General features: G+C 41.8%; 1 protein-coding gene across 2 annotated transcripts; it reads left to right on the top strand.

Moving 5' to 3' along the window:
* Nucleotides 1–1668: 1668 nt before the first annotated feature.
* Nucleotides 1669–20787, top strand: tfap2d (transcription factor AP-2 delta (activating enhancer binding protein 2 delta)). Of its 2 annotated transcripts, none has more exons than XM_086166782.1 (8): nucleotides 1669–2068; nucleotides 4588–5106; nucleotides 9114–9174; nucleotides 13508–13673; nucleotides 16634–16752; nucleotides 16871–17012; nucleotides 18123–18236; nucleotides 19460–20787. In XM_086166782.1, exons 2-8 carry the CDS (start codon nucleotides 4621–4623, stop codon nucleotides 19674–19676), a joined length of 1305 nt encoding a protein of 434 aa, XP_086022908.1. In that variant the 5' UTR covers nucleotides 1669–2068; nucleotides 4588–4620; the 3' UTR covers nucleotides 19677–20787. The 2 variants fall into 2 exon arrangements, with proteins under 2 accessions (XP_086022908.1, XP_086022907.1); XM_086166781.1 differs by lacking the exon at nucleotides 1669–2068 and adding an exon at nucleotides 3496–3920.
* Nucleotides 20788–20890: the final 103 nt, after the last annotated feature.

A 20890-nucleotide genomic window follows, 5' to 3' on the forward strand; every position in this document is an offset into this window, starting at 1 on the left:
GTCTACCGTGCAACTGGTGCCTCGGGTTGGCGGCAACTGTGACTGCGCACCCTGCATGCATAGATCTGTTTCGGGCCAAAGCACCCCACCTCCGACACCCCCAACCCCCACCCCCTGCCAAAGATGGGCCGCACACTCAGCTGGTCAGTAGAAAGCCAGCCGCTCCTCGCATATTATCATTATCATTATAATTATTGTTATCATTATTAATACCATTATTATCATAATCATCATTGTTATTATCATTATTATTAGTAGTAGTTGTAGCAGTATTATTATTATTATTATTATTATTATTATTATTATTATTATTATCATTATTATTATTATTATTATTATTGTTATTATTATCATTACTATTAGTATTATTATTATTATTATTATTATTATTATTAGTAGTAGTAGTAGTAGTAGTAGTAGTGGTAGTAGTATCATTATTATTATTATTATTATTATTATTATTATTATTATCATTATTATTATTAGTAGTAGTAGTAGTAGTATTGTGTTATTATTAGTAGTATTATTATTGTTTATTTTTATTGTTTTTTTTTTTATTTGCATTTTATTTAGTTTTTCAAATTTCAAAGCCTGTTCTACTGTGTTTAGCACCAACCATGTGTCATAGTCTCCCTGTGTCACTCAAAAAAATTAGCTTTCAAATAGATCACGGGTGTTTTATCAGTTATGAATCAATATTTGGTATTTTTCAGGAAGTGTTATCTATTCCTAGAATTAAAGCTTTATTACCGTGGTATAACCCTGTTGAGGGTACACACTCGAAGCCCTTCAGGTGTGTTATACCCCTTTCATCATGTTACACACTCAGTGATATTTCCGGGCCAAACCAGGACGAAGTAAACCGTTTGTGTTGGATACTTTAACTGGCAAACCCAAAGCTCGCCTCTTTTTCTTTCCATCTCCACTTGTGCCCTGTGGCTTTTCCCATCACGCACACCACCAACACCGCTTTCCACATCTCTCTTACCTGCGTGGCGCACGACGGCAGGAAAAGGCTTCACGCCTCGCCTCAAGGGGCGAAAACAAACCTCTGACCGTTAATTGCGAGATAACTAGAGGTCTGGAGAACTTTTTATCTCTTATTTTTAACCAGTAGGGGTGGCCTCCTCTCCGGAGGATCACCGGGAGACGGCTTGGGGGGGTTGGCGAATTATTTGCGGGCTATTTTATCATTTGTTGGGGAGAGATTATTTGCACAGCTACCCCAATAACGAATTGTTGTTGTTATCACTACGTCATAACGTCACTGTTATTATTTTTAATTATACTACAGTGATGGCAGGGAGAGGGAAGAGACGCAGGCATGAACAGATGGGAGGGTAAATAGTTGCTTAATTAAAGAGCGGAGTCAATCATGGCGTCACGGCGTCAGCACAGTCACAGTCTGCACTTTAATAATATCACCGAGTCGCTTTGGTTACATCTACAGCTGAGCAGGAAAACACGCACGCACACACGCACACATACACAAAACAGGAGTGATTAGGGCTTGTCTCTGCTCTATGATCAGCTACTCTCTCTCTCTCTTTTTCTCCCCGCCTTTGCCAGACTTGTTTTGAATGGCAGGGAATCTGACAGTCGGCGGCGTTGGAGTCAGACCTCCATCCTCCTCCTCCTCCTCCTCCTCCTCCTCCTCATCCTCCTATCTTTTATTTCCCCATCTCCTCTTCAAGCGGAGGCCACAAGCTCCGCAGCTCCCGCCTTCACGCTTTGTGTTTTCTTCTCGGCTGGCCTGAGGGCAGGGAAGCTATAGGCTGTGTGTTCCCGCAGATTTTGTGCTCCTTCTCCGGGCTGGATATTTGAACCCAGGCTCATTGTGTGCTCCTTTCCACTATGCTGACAATTACTGCTATTGGCCTGTGAACGTTTACACCAAAAGAAAGAAAGAAAGAAAGAAAGCAGCATTTCACCCGGTTAGTATTCATTCTCAATACGCCATATTCAAAGTATTGCACACAAAAAAAAAAAGACCCTCCTCTTCTGTCTCTGCAACGCCGTAGCGTCCTCCGTTCGGCTGGGTAGGACCACCCCGAGGTCGTGCGCTCAGGTGAGTTAAAAACACGAGGAAGAATGGAAAGAGTGGGAGTGGGTGTGTGGGAGAGACACACAGAGAGGGGAAGAGGTGAGAGAGGAGAGAGAAGGGAGAGACAGAGCAAGGGAGGGAGGAAGAGAGATGGAAAAGAGAGAGAGAGAGAGAGAGAGATGAGATGAGAGTGGGGTCATGAGGCTGACCGACTGACCGAAAAAAAAAAAAACACAACTATCCCATTTCCGATTAAAAGTCCGAAAAAAGAAGGTAAAAATGAAATAAGAGAACAAGCAGTAGAATGACAGAAACAGAGAGACACGTTCATAATAATCATAATCGGCCCAATTAAATTAGGATAAAATCACAAACCCAATAATCATAAAATAACAACAACAGAACTGCATAACAACAACATCAATAATGATGATGATGATGACAATAATAATAATATTAACAATAACAATAATAAGTAGTAATACTACTACTAATAATAATGATAATAATTAATATGTATTATCATTATTATTAGTAGTAGTAGTGGTGGTACACGTATTATTATTATTATTATTATTATTATTATTATTGTAACAAGAGGTGGTTCTTGTAACAGAGACAGACAAAAAATAGCAATTGTCTCTAGTTCGTTCTTTATGAAGACAAAACTGATAAATATCTCTTTCCCTATCAAAGGGAAAAGGAAAATACAGGGAAATGAAAAAGAAGGGATTCGCTGCAGGGGACGATTTCAAAGTGTTTCAATTCGACAATAGTGCTGAAAATTTCTTTCGACCAAGCCAGGAGAGGAATTTGATTTAAAAAATGAGTCCATTCATTAATCGCTCATTTAGAATCTCTTCTATTAATTTACATGCAGCCGTTATATTCTGAAATTCGCACCAAAGATGTGCCGTGATCGCAAGGCCTGGAGAAAAGCAACGAAAAACGGATTCCGGTAAAGAAAAAAAAAATGAAAATGCCCCATCGAAGGTTGTCGATACCACCGAAAATCAGTTGTTAAATGCTGATATACCGTTAAAAATCACATTTCCGTTTACAATCCGCACCTTTATGCGGTGCTCTTTGGGTGTGGGGGCGGCTATTTCAGTAAAAATAAATAAAACGACTTACCCGGTGGTGAGTTTAAAAGGGATACATAAAGAAGAAAAAAGGGGCGAAACCGGGCAGGGGAGCTCGTACGAAAATGGGGTCAAACAAAAAAAAAAAAAAAAGGGAAAATGTCCAGACAAAAAAAAAAAAAAAAAAAAAAAAAAAGAAAAGCGTGGAAAATGTTGAAAGAAGCGCTCGGTTCCTTATCAAGGCGAAGATACAATATTTATTCCTCGTCTCCTGGGATGCTCTGCTCCGTCTATTGTCCTCCCGTTCGCTCCTCGGTGCTGATGCTTAATTTTCAAAACTTCGATATTACCAAGGGACCTACGACATCAGCCGAGAAATACCCTGCAAGTACAAAATCCGTGAGCCAGCCCCGTCCATACAGAGGGGAGACGATCGCGCTCCGCCAGCCCTTTTCCTGCCGGTACCGGAGAGCGCGCAAGAAAGGGGGGATTTTTATTCTCTCTCTCTCTTTCCAGTCAGAGGGATCCTTTTTTTTAAAATTCTTATTCTTATTCTTATTCTTCTTATTTTTTTTTTTTCCCCCGCTGTTATTACTGCTGTTATTACTACTTTTATTACCCCCATCGGGCCCCGGAGAGGAAGAGAAGAAGGTGGTGGGGAATAAAATATATATTGAGAAAAACAAAAGGAAGAAAAGAAAAGAAAAAAAAAGAAAAAAAGAAAAGAAACACGGGTTACTTTTGGAGAAAGCACAATGTCAGCGACCTTCCCCGGACTTGTACACGATGCAGAGGTAGGCTCTTTTTTTTTTAATTTGAGTACTCTTAAATCCAGTCCAGCATGTGGAATTTAAGCGGATTGTTTCTTTTTTTTTTGTTTTCTTTTTTTTATTTCCAAGTGTTTCATTCGTAGTGTCCAACACGAAGCAGCTCTGAAGAGGACTATACAGCGTTAAAAAAAAAAAAAGAAAAGAAATGTGTAAGGAGGGAGAAATGGGTGGGGGGGGCCCGTGGCTTTCTGTTTTCACTGCGTGGAAAAGACACCCGCTCGTGTTTGAAAACGGCCAACATTATGATTAGTATTTCATATTTTATTTTTATTTCATTTTCCTCGGATTGGTAGTCATCTCCGTCCCACCCCCATCCCCACTTAAGCCGCAGAACAGGGACTAAATACACCAGTAGCTCGATGATGATAATAATAATAATAATTATTATAGTGATAATAATTTTAAAAATAATAATATAAGAGCGCCATGAGGAGAGTGACGGGATCACCGTTTGCTCCTGTTGCTGTGTGCAGGGAAAAAAAGAAACCTTCCAGTATGTGATCTGCTTTTTAAGTGTGTTTTGGGAGGCAGTGCAAGGAGACGCCGACTCCTGCAGCTGCAGCTGCTGCTGCTGCATGAAAGACACGGTTCACACAGCCCGGGTTCTCTCCGTCTCTTTATTATCTCGCAGATACGTCACGACGGATCAAACAGCTACCGGCTCATGCAGCTCGGCTGCCTGGAGTCCGTGGCCAACTCCTCGGTCGCCTACTCCTCCTCCTCCCCGCTCACCTACCCGGCGCCCGCGGGGACGGAGTTCGCCTCTCCGTACTTCTCCGCTAACCACCAGTACACGCCCCTCCACCACCAGTCCTTCCACTATGAGTTCCAGCACTCGCATCCGGCGGTGGCCCCGGAGGCCTACGGGCTGAACTCGTTGCACTCGGGCCAGTATTACCAGCAGATCCACCACGGAGAGCCCGCCGACTTCATCAACCTGCACAATGCGCGCTCGGCCCTCAAATCCTCCTGTCTGGACGAGCAGCAACGGCGGGAGCTGGGCTGCCTCGACGCTTACCGGCGCCACGATCTTTCCCTGATGACGTCACATGGCTCCCAAGCGTACGGCGTGGGGATGCACCACCCGGACCAGAGACTGCTGCCCGCCGCGGGCCTCGGCCTTCCGCCGCCCGCGGCTGACGACCTGCAGGTACCGGTGGCCTCGGTCTCTTCTCACTCTGCTAGCTTAATGTCAACCCTGGACCCAGGTTGGAAAAAGATAGGATGGGATGGGATGGGATGGGATGGGATAGGATAGGATAGGATAGGATAGGATAGGATAAGAAAACAGTACAATATAGAACATAAGATAATTGCATTGGATGCTATACCATAAGATAGATTAGGCTAGGATAGGATCAGTTAGGATTGGACAGGACAGGACAGGACAGGACAGGGCAGGACAGGACAGGACAGGACAGGACGGGACGGGACGGGACGGGATAGGATAGGATAGGATAGGAAGACAGTACAATATAGTACAGAACAGAATTGCATTGGATGCGATACCTTAAGATAGATTAGGCTAGGATAGGCTAGAATAGGCTAGGATAGGATAGGATAGGATAGGATAGGATAGGATAGGAAAGGATAGGATAGGATAGGATAGGATGACAAGTCAGCGCAGTACATTATAGTAAAGAGCAGTATCATTTTGATACTATAGTTTAGGCTAGGCTAGATTTGGAAAGGGTAGGCTAGGATTGGACAAGATAGGATAGGATAGGATGAGAAGTCAGGGCATTATAATATAGAACAGTGCAGTAATACATGTGATGCTATAGGATAGACTAGGTTTGGACAGGACAGGATAGGATGAGAAATCAAGACAGTACAAAATAGTACAGTGCAGAATCGTATAGAATGCTATAGAATAGGCTAGGCTAGGCTAGGCTAGGCTAGGTAAGGATAGGATAGGATAGGATAGGATAGGATAGGATAGGATAGGATAGGATAGGATAGGATAGGATAGGATAGGATAGGATAGGATAGGATAGGATAGGATAGGATAGCGGGTATTGGAAAATATGATATCAGAATTGAAAGAATAAGATGACAGGACAGTGTAATATAGTATGTTTCAGTATAGTACAGTCTGGCACAGTGGCAGGATAGGATCAGATGTGAAAGGGTAGGGAAGAAGAGGACAAGATGACAACATAGTATTTTGTAGTACAGCAGATATGGTAGTATATGATGTAGAGGATAGGAGATATCTTTGGACTACACAAGGCCCAGTGCCCCAGTATGCATGCCCCACTGGCCTACTAAAAGTTGCACCCTCACAGCAAAATCAGAAATATTGAATAGAGAGAGAGAGGGAGCCAGATGCCTGTCTGTACCACCTGTTTGGCTCTTGGCTGATATTCTCACACAGCCTCTGCATGTGGACTAAATCATATTTGTTATCATCTCGAGATCATTTGGCTGCCAGGAGTCTAAGGAGGGGAACCCAAACGTGACCGAACAGAATGAGTAAATGTCAAGTGTGCACGGCTCCTCGCCCCCAAGAGCCCGGCATGTTTCTAAAGGTTAATTGAGTGGCAGTCTATACAATCCTATTGTGTGCGCCGCCCTTTATTTCCCCACAAGCATGTGAGCTGTATTTTACATAATTCTTTTGGATGTAAAGAAATGGTCGAGATGAAAACAGATCCACATGGTTGTTGTGTGCATGTGTGTGCGTGTGTGTGTGTCCGGCTGTCTGCTGAGGCAAAGAAAAGCCGCTGGTTTCTTTTCTCCGGTAAAGGGCGGATTAACGGATCGGGGTTTAGGGCACAATGCGCAGCTCGAGCGCCATAAAGCACCGTAGTTTATCCAATTACAGACTTAATGTCAATCAACTGTGTTACTCACTGTGCCGTTTTAAACAAGTCGGCAGTTAAACACTTGAAGTGACAGATAATTTCACCCACGTTAACTATTTACCAACTTGTTCGCCCTGTCCTGCTTTTATTTGGGATTGTTGCATTATATCAATCCTGATTATACTACTGAAATGCTTACATGAAAATGATATCAGTTGATCCAAAAATGGTTAACGCTGAATCTATTATTTCTGCATTTATTTGCACTTAATCAAATTTTAGTGAAATAATGTTTTTTTTTTTATTTACTGATGAAGGGTGTGGCTACAGGATGATTAGATGGTTATAAAAATATACCCAGTACTTTTGTACAAAAAATGTAGGTCATATTTCATAACATACTTTATTAGTTATAATAATTAATTTCTGTCCTTAGTTTTACATTGAAATATTAACGTAGAACACTGGGATTTCTGTAACAATGAGCGACTGAATTGGGGTCCCGCGTATTCGATTTTAGTCACAACCCAGCTACCCAAAATTGCGACGCACAACAAATGAATAAATACAAAATAAAATGACAAAAAAAAAACACAAGTTGATCGCGGGGAAATCAATTCTGAAGTTCAGCTAACGCGCACAGCGGATGTATTGACGGAACAGATGCGGCCCGGTCGGTAGCATCTTATATTTTTTTTTTTTTCTAAGCGCGTTAAAGAGATTTTCATGGCGAACAAAAAGCAGCTGCCACACCTGCCCCCCCGCCACTAAGCTAATTCATGCAAGACCTCCGCATTTTGTATATTGATTTTATAATCACTTTAGCTTCGGAGAAGAAGAAAAGGAACAGAGCAGGAGCTGCTAGAGAAAGGAGGACGACAAGCCCCCCCATCCCCACCCCGACACACCTTATTGTAATCGGGGGGCTTTTACGCAAGCCAGGCCTCGGGCCTCGCAAGGGGGATTAAGACGGTTTCTTTTCTTCTGAATTAAAAATAGAGGAGGAGAGAAAGCTCGTGTTAGCTTCTCTTGATGACATTGTTGATAAACGCTGAATTTGGAGCCAAAATGGCGACGGTTACAGGTTATTACGCAGAGGTTGTCGTCCACAACAGGTTGGCGCCGCGACCGGCGTTTGCTCCTTAAAACCGGATGAGTTTAACGTCGCCGGCGTCTTTCGGCTAAATTATAGATTATTATCATAATCGTTAGTTCTACGCATTTTTAACCTGGAAAAGAGACGAACGCGTGAGGCATCCTAAAGGCACTTGGTCTCAACCACGGGGGTCAGTACCCTTCAAAATATGGCGTGTTTAATCTGAATGGGCACAAATATTTTAAAAACCTAATATATCTTCAGACACATTTGATTAAAAATGTGTTGAAAGATGACACCTACCATTTTCCAGGTAATGTTCATTTTTGAGAGTGTCATTAATCGTTATTAATAATTTGCCATTTTGGTTGGTTGAAATCGTCAGTGGTGAAATATCCCTTGTAATTTCCACAAGCAAAATATTTTGAATATCATTGTCTTGCATTAAAAAAATACATTTATAGAGTATGATCGATTTACTATTATCATTTAATTTTGTTTCTTAAAACATGACATATCGTTTCTGAAAAGCTGTCCGTTTTCAAATTAACTACTGCTCTCGTTAGTTTTTTCAGATTTGTTCTTTTTCATCGAAGACCATTTGCTATCCAATCAGATTCCCAATAGAAATTCAAAATGTAAAAGGCACTTCGGTTCTCACAATTTGTACGTTTTAAAAACGAAAATAGATGTTGCTGTAACGTGGTAAATACATAAGAATGCATTTCTCACGTTATCATGCAGTTATGATATTTTCTTTCTAGAAATATGTAAATGTAGGGCAATTCATTCATCTTTTTCAAATCAATTCACTTAATACATTTTAAAGTCAAATATAGATAAGATATATTAGCATGGATGCTGCAGCTGAAGGTAACATCATCTTAGTTCTGGCAGTTGCTGACATACCTGTGTGTGTGTGTGTGTGCGTGTGTGTGGGTGGGTGTGAGAGACGATTATTACGGGATGGCGTCTGGTTCGGGGTGTTCGCTGAAATCCACGAACATATTATCCCGCTGTTTGTGAATGAAACGTCGCGTTCATCCGCTCATTGATCAGAGAGCGACACACACACACACACACACACACACACGCGCGCGCGTCTCGCATCCCGGAAAAATGTTCTTCCGACGCACACGTGTGTGTGTGTGCGTGTGTGTGTGTGTGTGTGTGTGTGTGTGTGTGTGTGTGTGTGTGTGTGTGTGTGTGTGTGTGACGGTCGCGCCTCGTGCTAATGAGTGCGTGTCTCCGCAGGGCTCCGTGGAGGCGCAGTGTGGGCTCGTACTGAACGGCCAGGGGGGCGTCATCCGCAGAGGTAAGGCCGGATCCCGTCTCTGTTCTCCTAACCGGAGGCCCCGTGAATGCTCGCGGCCAGACACGTCGAGACAACACACACACACACACTCTTTCACACTCTCTCACACACACACACACACACACACTCCTCTCTTGTCTGCTGTCAGCGTCTCACACTGTGTCGCCTAGTCAAACAGCGAGGTGCAGACAGTCACTCGACATCTCGTCACCCGTCAGTCTGCAAGATAAATAAAACCGTAATACCACAAATACATTTGTAACCACCGCACGACAAACACACACACACATTGTTGACACACGCCAGGTACCGGATCGAAGTGTGTACTAATTTTTTCTACTAAACACTAAGGATGCATTGAAATAACCCCGACGCCCCATTCAACTATTTTGTTATTTGTAATATTTTTGTAAAAAAAAAAAAATATATATATATTTTTATGTTAATGGGGAAATGCTGTAACCTGTCACTCTTCCACACTAGCCCGTCTCTTTGTGAAAATGCTTAAATACATAGCGGATCTTCTTTTACCCTTTTTTTTTTTTTCCTTCTTCTTGCCGTAGCCACGACATAAATCGTGGACGCGATCGCGCACCTCCTAGCCCACCGCGCACGCGTGGAGGAAGGCTGTAGTCTCTTGGTTTAATTTTTCATCAGCTCAGCCTAGGTGTTGGGGCTTTTCTCGCGGATTGACGCGGGAATCCCTCCGCTATCACTTTCGGTTAATGGTGCGCAGTATTTGGCCCTGAGCTCAGCCGCCGCAACCATCACAACCAATAATCTTTGCTTTACCTCCCGCTCCCGTATCGATAGCTTCTCTCGCCTCGGGCGGACGCTTTGATATGCTAATGCGGAGCGGGGGCCCTGGATTCAGCCGAGATCATATTAATGTTGTTCTTTCTGACTGCGGCTTTGGCGGCATGAATATTCACATATCCCCTTTTTTCAAAAGAAAATCACCCAAGAAACGCGGATCCTACTTAGGAGGAGCCGTCTGTGTTATTAATCACCCCGCTCGCCCTTTTTTTTTTTCCCAGTTTCGGCTAACGGCGGAGCGTCGTGCTGATCAGTCAGACGCGCGCCTCCGCCGCCCTGCCCATGCGCGCACCCCCGTCTCCCTCTCTCTCTCTCTTTGCTGTCAAGACATCGGCGGGCTTTTATGGAGTTATAAACATTGTTGTTAAAATATGACATTTGGCCCGTGTCTCTTTTTCTTTAATTTTCGTGGCAAACTCGTAAAAGGCGCTTGATTCCGCGTGTGATCCCGCCCGCCGCTCGCGCCGCAGCCCGAGGCTACTCTCCGTTGCTTAAATACCGTTATCGCCTCTGGGCCCGCGCGCTTCGCTGACTGCACTACCAGCAATAGCTCTTTTCGATTGCCCTTGGCAACATAAAATACAAACTACTTTGAATCAAAACATTTTTAGGGGAATTAATATGATGTGAACCCGCGGCTTTTCAGAGACGCGCGCCCCCTGTCAGAGGGCGTGAATGTGACAGACAGGTCCGCGCGGCTCGTGTCGCGAGGTGCGGACACGCGCGTGAACCCGCGGCACCAATCGAATCCCTTCGTGCGATGCACCTTGATGACGTCACAGCGCCCTTATATAAAGTCGCCGCCGAGCATCCAACCCACAACACGGGTCGCTGTCCACGGTGCTGAACCCAGATGTCACGGTTCCGTGGTAGCAATAATAACAATAACATCATTTGAAAATGGCGCATTTCTGCTGATTGTTAATAATGGATCGAGAGGGGAAAAAAAAATAGGTTACAGTTCGATCCAATATGAGGCCCGGTTTGTGGCCAAACCGTCCACAATGCCTCGAAGATTGGCGTGCGCGTCTTCGCCTGGAGCGTTGTTCTGCTCGACCTAAATGGCACACTTTCTCTTCATTCCATCATATCCAGAACGACCTAATAACAAAGCGACACGCCCTGCTGTTAGATTTGATAATGAGGTGGATGAATAATACAATATAGCCTACAGTACATCAGACAGAAACCTTGCGTTTCAGCTGCTTGGCACGTTAGTTCAAGTGAAAGTTTAATAATAATAGGCCTACTCAGAGCAGTCGATACACTCCAGGAGGAGCAAGCAACCAGTGATTCAAATTAATGCAGTGCAATTAATAATGTGAGAGAGCCTTCACCACCTCAGTCACAATCATTTATTCACACTTTCAGGAGCACACAATGAAATCAACTTGGTGGTTGGTGGAAGGTGATTAAAGGAGGTGTTTTGTTTCAGCCCCCTGGGACGAGGGCAGACAGCTCTCACATACAAATATTGAGTTGAAACAGCAAAGGGGGGAAAAAAAAACAAGTATATGTACATAGTAAAAAGAAAACGACATATAATATTTACCCAATGAATAGCAGTTTGATGGAGAGCTAGGGGAGACACATTGATTTTGCTGGTTATGATGAACCAAGCTCAATTATGTTTATTTTTGATGTGCAGAGTGACTGAAACAATGTTGGTTTTTTTTTTGGTAAAGTTGTTTTAAACTTCATTAGTTTTTGGAGATAATAGTTTTGTAGAATAGTCAGGACGATACGATGCAATTATTTTTCGAGAAAAAAATTAGACGTCAACTCAATGATATCATATTTTTATTTATTTCATACTTTTAATACAACTGAAATGAAGTAGCTGGTCATTGTACATAGTTCCAGGAGTGAATGTTAAATGCACTACAACATAATGTTATACCTTATTACATGACCGTGAGGGAGGTCCCATTTGCCCTCCTCGCACATTTATTAATGATACCATATGGGTCGTTTGAAATAACGGTAACGCAGCTAAGATTAAATACCAGCAATACAGCTGTTGCACTTAGAGGTGTACTGTAATTCAAAACTAACATGTAAGTGTGAGCAACATGCACAGCAAACGTTCTTGTCCCACAGCTTCCCGAGGTCTTCGTGGAATAACAAAGGACGTGTTCGGTGTAGATCTCAAAGTATTTACACTAGAGGGACAGGGTGTGGTATTAGTATCTACAGAGAGCTAAAAGAAATACACCTTTCCATACCAGCATTTGGCAATTTCAAATAGCATGAGATAATCCAGTTTATTATTTGAGATGTGTATTTGAGATTGAATCAGTTGAACAATAAGGACAATAAGGACAATAAAAGCATGAAAAACAATTATTTTTATCATAATTAACAAGTTATCATTATTTTCTACTACTACTAATACTACTACTGCTGCGTAGCATTATCGTTCATTGGCAATACTTCCTATCCTGCACAGGGTTGTGGTGGGGCTTTAGTCACTCAAAGCTGTCATTGAGCAAGAGGTGGGATTTAACCTGAACTGGTTGATAGTCAGTCACAGGGCCACATACTATGTAGACACAGCCCAATCCATGTTTTTTCATCGTGAGAGTAAAAGTGCAGAATTCGTGCAGACACATTGAGAACATGAAAACTCCACACAGAAAGGCACAGCTCAGAATCGAACCAGGGACCTTATTACTGTAAGGCAGCAGAGCTAAACACTGTGTAGATGGCTCATAATGCAGCAATTTTTTGATCTATGTCCAATTGATCTATGTTATCGCTTTTTACAGCCCGCCTTTTACTGTACATCTTCTAATTTTCCCTGCAGTATGAAAATCCGAGGGAGCACTGTGTACAACTATTTTTGATGAAATGTACACAACTGGCATTAATTAGGGCTCTTTTTTTATGTAACGGTCCTTTAAAATCTGCCGTGCGTTCTGCCTACATGTGGGAACCCAAGTATTTAAAATGACTATATTTGGTTGTTACCATGTTCTTGTCTCTATATGTACAAAAACAACTCAGTGACTCTCTGGAAGCCTGGAGGGTACGTTATATTCAGTGTATTGCTTATAGAGATACAAATATTAATATAAAGTGTTTCAACAAGACAGTGCTCCAAAATAATCTTTTCTATTATGGGCAGAGAAAAATCAAGGGGCTAAGTTCTTAATTTGGTTTTCCTCGCATTTCCTGTTTGACTAAACTTTTCCAAAACTTCTAAAAGTTTACCAAAACTTTTACATTGTTATAAATCTCAGTGTTCCTGCTACATTTGCATAAAATACTCAGTGAAGAGGTTTAGTTTCAGTTTTATTTGTTTTTTTTTATGCCATAGATCATATGTGTAATCGTTTTAATAAATCAAATGATTTGAGGACCAATCAAGTCAATGTGACTAATTCACCAGTATGTCTTAATGTTGACATGGGTCAGTCAACCTTAAATAGTATTTCAACAAATGCCCCAAGAAACCTGATAAACTTTGAATGTTCTAGTGATAGCCTTCAAACAAATATGGCTTGTTTGTGTGCAGGGGGAACCTGTGTGGTTAATCCCACAGACCTGTTCTGCTCAGTACCGGGCCGACTGTCACTGCTCAGCTCCACTTCTAAGTACAAAGTCACCATCGCTGAGGTGAAAAGAAGACTGTCGCCACCAGAATGCCTCAACGCCTCCCTCCTGGGTGGCATACTGCGCAGGTCAGTGCAAAAACAAGGACGTTCGCCGAATTACTGTGCTGAAGAGTTTCAATTGACGTCTTTTATGGTTCTTCAGTGCAGCTGCGAAGGAAATATTAGATTCAATGGCATGTGCATCACAGGTATCTATGTCTTCAACAGTGCCAGACACCAGCCCATTAAGTATCTACAGGGCTTGATCGGTTTTGCTTCCAAGTCTGCGTAGAGTACCAAAATTGCCGGTGAAATTGGTCCATGATTATGACTTTGCATGTTGTATGTAGCTATACAAGATGGATCCAAGATGGGTCACCGAAAAAACAGGCATGGGGGTTTGAAAGGGGAATCAAGCTGAAATAAGACCGAGCAAAAATAGCTTGAATGATTTTTTTTTCTCCTGAAAACAACCAAATGTTGGATGTTTTGTGCCTAAAACTGGACATAAACACTGCTTTCAAGCCGCTTTAATTCTGGATGCTGCAAACCTGTTTGAGTCAAAACAGAGGATGGCTGATTGGAGAAGCAGCCCAGCAGCCCCCACTATTCATCTAAAAACAAAAACAACATCAGAATGTGACACTATAATGGCATGATATATATCCTTTAGATATTGAATTGTATTTATTGTAGTATTTAAGTATATGTTTCCCAAGCGACAACTCACATTTTGCTTTAATGAAAACTGAAGGCCAACGTAGGTTCACACTGGAGGGATATTCTAATTCTGTTCATAAAGGACGTAAAAAAACAAAATCAGATGACCAATGTGCTTTTTGAACAATTATAGCAACCACTATGGCCTGTATAAAAGAGTCCAAAATATAAGGATGACATATTTAAGATGAGCTAATCAGAAAGGTAAATACATTTGTCTTAAAATTCAAGGGTGTAGCAGCAAAAGTTTATTCATCTGTTATTTTAGAAATTATTCAGTTGTCCGAGAAGGTTTAATGCACTGGTCCTTTCGAGGGTCAACCGATCTTATCGTGGTGTTTACAGAGCCGTTTCAGTTTGGTGAGCTCTGAGAGCCTTCATCAGATTTTATTCTCAAAGTACAATTTTACAGTTCTCATCCCTGTAAACATCCCTTAAAACATAGCACACTTGCACCCTCTAGCTTCCTCTAAATAAAAGCTCTTACTTTGTTTTTTCTGTCCATGTTTAAATTTGAACTACTCTCCTTTAACAAAATAATATTGATGTAGAGGCCACTGTGACGGGGGGGGGGGGGGTAAAAAACACCCCCTAACATCAAATCTTGCTGTCGAACACTGAAGAGCACCACATGAGTCTTTGTAGACCTTAGATAAAAGAGAGGATATACAGTAGCGCCCACAAAGACTATTGTGGGCGAGCACGGGCCGGGCTGCACGCACTGCCATGCCCAGGGAGCCAGAGGGAGGCGAGTCCAGGCCAAAGCATGGCAGGATCAGAGGAACCAGCGGAAAGTAAAAGTTGCCAGCACTGTATTATTGATGAGGTGGAGAGAAAGGCAAAGAGGAGAGGGAGAGGAGATGATATGGCTGGCCCTACAAGATGAAGAATCAACATATTAAAATATCCGCAAACAGAGGTGGCGATCTTTAGCCGGGGTGATTTAAATCGCTTTTTTTCCTAACGGGCGGGTGGCGAACAGCATTTTCCAATCTGTGTTGTAAAAGCGGAGAGCCGAGTCTAGCCGCTGTGCACAAAGCTCAGTTTGGGCACTGTTATGGCGTGAGTGAAAATTTAAAACCAATTATCCCCAGAGGACCATTAAAGTTTAATCTGAGCAAAGAGTATGTGAAGTTAACAAAAATTGTCAGAAATTTCACATGAAACATGTGACGGATTTGTTATTTCCAAAATAGAACTCTCCGCAGATTGCATATATTCATGGAGAAACATGAGACAATAAAGAATAAGAGCGGGGAAACTCAAGGGGATGGGTAACCTGACAGTGTATTAAATATGTAAATGGGCTGTAATTACAGATTTCAGAAGGTTTAAGCAAAATGTGACATGATTTAATTATTCCTGGCTTTGAATCACAGTATTTTTATTTTTATTTATCCTCACAATCAATATAGCCGGATTCAGGAGGCAAGCTGATCAGACCCTAAACATTTTATCCAAGAATGGAAGATGTTTCATTTCCAACCGCAAAGATGAATCAGCTAATCAGTTTTCAAAGTTGTCAACTTATATTAATTGCCAAGCTTTAGAGAATCAATTAATTTCTTTGAGTCATATCCAAAGAAACAAAGGATAATAGTGATTCCAACCCCTCATTTTACGATATTTTTTACTTCCTTTGCCTATTTTATGATAGTAAGTTGAATATCTTTTGGTTGTGCTTGTTTGAGAATACCATCTAGGACTAATTGACATTTTTCTTAAGATTCACAGATGTAGGTTGTCTAATGAAAGGCATCCACATCCACAAATGCATTGAACGAAACACAAAACAAACATTGCGCTACAATCTCTGACAAACAAAAAGCCATAATCTCAAATCGTCAAGTCTCAAAAATCTAAAATAAACTATCTATACTATCTATACTATATACTGTGTACAGACCCGCCTGCCACCTCAGGTCTGACATGTTTTGGACACAGCATTCCGGTCACATTAGGATCGCATTTAGGAAACCATATACTCTTCAGCCAAACGCCCTCAAACACTACTGTATGTCAATCAATGACCCAAATTGATATTGCAAATTGAAATAGAGAGATATCAGTAGTATGGCAAACAGTAATGCCAATAATACCTCAGTACTTTACATGCAACTCAATCAAGGAATCTATTCAAAATCAAAAGTGTAATTATCATGACGCACTTTTCCACACATGGCACCTACAATACACAAATCAACCAGTTAGTAAACTGATCATGAAAATAGTTGTAAATAATCATAATTAAACTGATGATATTCTTATAAGTGTCATTTGATGTCAGGTTATTTACTCGCCGTTGACTTCCTGCATCTTCTCCACAGAGCAAAGTCTAAGAACGGGGGCCGGTGTCTCCGCGAGAAATTAGATCGTCTAGGCCTCAACTTGCCGGCAGGGAGGCGAAAAGCTGCCAATGTCACACTGCTCACCTCCCTGGTGGAAGGTGAAGGACTTCTGTCTCAGATCTTCAAAGAAATCACTTCCCCCTTTAATGTATTTATTTTATATTTCACTCTTTCAAAACGTCCGTCTCATCAGGCTGTTCTGATGGTTGTGCGCAGGTGAAGCACTCCACCTGGCGAGGGACTTCGGCTACACCTGCGAGACAGAGTTTCCCAGCAAGGCGGTGGGGGAACATTTGGCGAGGCAACACAATGAGCCAAAAGAGACGAGCGCACGCAAAAAAATGGTTCTGGCGACAAAGTGAGAATACTAACGCATGCAACCAAACACATCAAAAACTACAGTGAAAATGATTTATAGTCCATCCATATATGTTTGTCACAGTTTCAGTTTTTTTTTTTTTTTTTTGAAAGTGATAAAAGCGCTCAGATGAATATTAAAATTCTGGAGTTGGCTTGGCCTCCAGAATTTCATCTGAACTCTTACCTTGAAGATCAAGTGTAAAACCTTTCCGTCTGGAGGGATATGACAAGAAAACTGTATGCATGTATTGTACTGTGCGAGTAAGGGGTCTGCATATACTAATGTTTTGATTTATAGTAGCTTTGGTGGTGTAAAAATCTAATATTGATTAACCCTTATTGGCATAGGTATGGAAAATCAGATCAACAGATTGGTGTTCACCAACTCTGTAGAAGTTTAATTTCGTTGTAATTACACGTCGGCAACCAATATTTGTATACAACAAATCACTAATGTGGACTTTCAATGTATTATTTTAATAACTGAAGATTTTTCCCGATACCTTATATCTTGTAATTTTCCCATGACTTACTCAATTTTCTATCCTAAGTCTCTTTTAAAGTTATTGGATCATTTTTATACTGTTAAGTACATATATATATATATATATATATATATATAAAAACATGTATCAGAGCTACTGTGCACTCAGTGTGTTTTTGAAGAGATTATTGAAGTGGAATTAAAACATCTATATTTTCTAACATTTAGGTCAAGCGTTTGTGAAAGATATTCTATAAAAACAAAAAAAAAGTTCTACATTGACTCGCCATATGATGCGACATTTTATCCCTTTAGTTTTAATGCTCAAACAAACACAACCATCTCTGAGCAGACACCTATGCGAGCCTTCAGTTTGATGATGATATCCTATAGATGTAATGGAAAAATGAAATTGTGCCAGCAGAATTCGTAGCATCCTGTAGTGAAAGTGTTTATCTCGCGTCTGAACCAACATTGAACTTGGATCTGTCTGGCGCCGGGCCTTCCATCAGTAGGGTGAACTTCCATGTGGGCTGATTCAAACCACGAATTTTGGATGGAGGAAACAACGAGAGACAGATGGCAAACCCTCACTCCCCCTCCTCTTTTTTTTTCGTCTGTCAGGCAAATCTGTAAGGAGTTCCAGGACTTATTGAGCCAAGATCGTTCTCCTCTGGGCTCCTCCAGACCAACCCCCATCCTGGACCTGGACATCCAGAGACACCTCACACACTTCAGGTAGCAAACATCCGTGACTAATGGTCTTCTTGTGGAATCACCGTGCAGAATAAGTGTCCGATGCTGATTATTTGCCCAGGCACCATCAGCTGATCTTTTGAAAAGATGCAGCTGTGCAAACCTTTTGTTGGCAAGAAAAACAAAGGCAGGGAAACAGTATGCTGCTGGCAGAAATGTCAAAACAATGGCGTCAAGCTTTGCTGCAAATTATTGCCAGACCCCCAAAGACATGCATCCTGTTTAGCTAGACATCCTGGACAGGATGACATTTTATAGAATTACTTGGATTTATATTTTAGGCTAAAATGTTTACAGTGCAATTTACCTTTACGCTCATCCTGAATTTTGTCTCATTTTAAATACCGAGCTAAATTCCGACAACTGATGATGATATTCCAGCTGATCCAAATGTTTACATCCACACCATGTGACCTTTGAGGTCTTTTAATTATATTTGTATTATATTTGGCTTGATTTTAACATCATCTGCGTTTTAATTTCCAGCTAAAATACTATATCTCTCATATGCCTTCAATGTAGTTATATTTCCTTCCGCTGGAGCTAGGCGTTCTTGACTATTTAATAGTTTCACATGTTGAAATCAGCTCCAGGGTGGCAATATTCTAACCCCACCGGGCACATTTACCTATTTCAACCCAAATATGAGTGAGCTGAGGCTGCTAATTTTTTTTTTTTTTTTTACTCACGATTCAACCGAGTTATGTTTCATCTATTGAAGCTGTCAATCAGTTAGACTAGCGAAATGTGCCCTTGGTCGCAATTCAGAATGATGCAAGGGAACGCGTGGCATTTTGTACCGGCAGATAGATTCACTAATACTTTTAGCCGGAGTGTGTATGCATTTGCCAATGTGAAAATATCCAGGCTTATCATCTCCTAAGACAACTCAATCTCGACTTTCCCGGTGAATAATTGTGAAAGCAGGAGGGAAGAAGCATTTAGGCCACCACAGGACACTGACACTCGTCTGTTGATGAAAGAAAATGCTTTGCGAAGATTAGAAGCCCCGCAGCACAAGGGGGGGGGGGGGAATGTCATACTAAGGGTTTATCAACAGATGAAACAAATGGAAATTTTCACCACTTCAGAAAATGGGGTGTCACAAAACAAAACAAAAAAAACATTTGTCTCTTTTTTTTTTTTTTTTTTGTGAATGAAGCAAAGCTTCATCTGACGGTAGTGTCTGTCCTCCTCCCAAACAGTCTGATCACCCATGGTTTCGGCACGCCGGCGGTCTGCGCGGCCCTCAGCACCTTCCAGACAGTCCTGAGCGAGATGCTCAACTACCTGGACAAAAACTCAGGCGGGAAAACAAGCGGAGCCACCGACCAGCAGATCACCAACAGTTCGGAAAAGTCACAGCTCCGGAAAACAGCTGAGCCCCAGAGCAAAGACGGGAAAACTGAAAAGACTGAGTAGCCCCTCACACACTTGTCCCCGTGCCTTGGAGCTCTGCATTTAGGAGTGCATGTGTGTGTGTGTGTGTGTGTGAATGTATGAACCTGGAAAAAGGGGTTTGTTATTTTCCATGCATTGTTTTGCCTCCTTGGAGACAATTCATACTTATTTATTTATCCTCCGTTGAAGTGTCGCACTACTTTCAATCACGACATCCCGATGTGATTGACACATCTCATATGTGTGTGCGTCTGTGTGGGCGCGCCTCTGCACACGTGTCTCAGTCGCAACAAGGACATTTGTGGCTCGCCTGAGGCTTTTATTTATTACTTTATTTATTTTATTTTATTTTTGGGCAAATTTGAAAACCAGGGGGGGTTAAAGATTGACTTGCTGGCATCCCAGTTTTCCACAATAGTGTTGGCAACCGCCAACACATCTGACACTTTTTATTTTATTTATTTATTCGTTAATTTTTTTGCACATCCACATTAAGGGTATGCACCAATGCGACTTCAGTTCAATGAAATCTGTTTTTTTTTTTTTTCCATTTTCTACATTATAAATGATAAAGGTTTCAGGAGAGAGGGAGATCACGACCCGAACCCTCACAGGTGCAAAAAAATAATCGGTCCGTTGTACCTGCAAGAGCGCTACGGCCCCCCTTCTATTCCCCCCAGCAGACTTTCTTTCTCCTTTTATTTTGTACTCAGTGCCATAGCAGCTATTGTATGTGCCGTGTGGACGGCAGAGACAATAAGACTGTTCCTGAATGAGAGACTGCTGTAACACCACCGCCTGGAGAAGGTTAAACCGTTGTGTATGTTAATCATGAATGTGCGCATGTGTGAGTGCGGGTGAGAGGGAGAGAAAGACAGCGAGAGAGAGAGCGAGTGGAAGAGAGAGCGAAGGATCCGATTCAGCCATTTTGTAAAGGTGACTCTGCAGTTGCCATCGTTACTCTTCCCTGTGCATGTCTATCTTTGTACACTCCCTGGATGGCAGGTTTTGCTGACACTCACTCATGGACATTTGTAAAGATATATATAAATATTTACTTTTCTTGTAGGCATTCAACTATATATATGTTAAAATCCTTACATTCTAAAATGCTGGTGTTCAATAAAGACAGTTGCTACGTGTTCCTCTATTTACTCTGACTGGAGGATGTGCACACATGCATGCATGCACGTGCACACACACACGCAAACATAAACATTGTATCTAAACATGCA

This window comes from Fistularia commersonii, chromosome 20 (assembly GCF_037954325.1).
Source record: "Fistularia commersonii isolate RoL2024-O1a breed Wild chromosome 20, RoL_Fcom_v1.0, whole genome shotgun sequence".
Classification (NCBI taxonomy): Eukaryota; Metazoa; Chordata; class Actinopteri; order Syngnathiformes; family Fistulariidae; genus Fistularia; species Fistularia commersonii.

Excerpts from the sequence above, each read along its gene's own strand:
- tfap2d (XM_086166781.1), top strand. The coding sequence starts at position 3,882 with ATGTCAGCGACCTTCCCCGGACTTGTACACGATGCAGAG. Across the intron at positions 9,175-13,507 it reads GGGGGGCGTCATCCGCAGAG|GGGGAACCTGTGTGGTTAAT; the intron begins GTAAGGCCGGAT and ends GTTTGTGTGCAG. Across the intron at positions 13,674-16,633 it reads CTGGGTGGCATACTGCGCAG|AGCAAAGTCTAAGAACGGGG; the intron begins GTCAGTGCAAAA and ends TCTTCTCCACAG.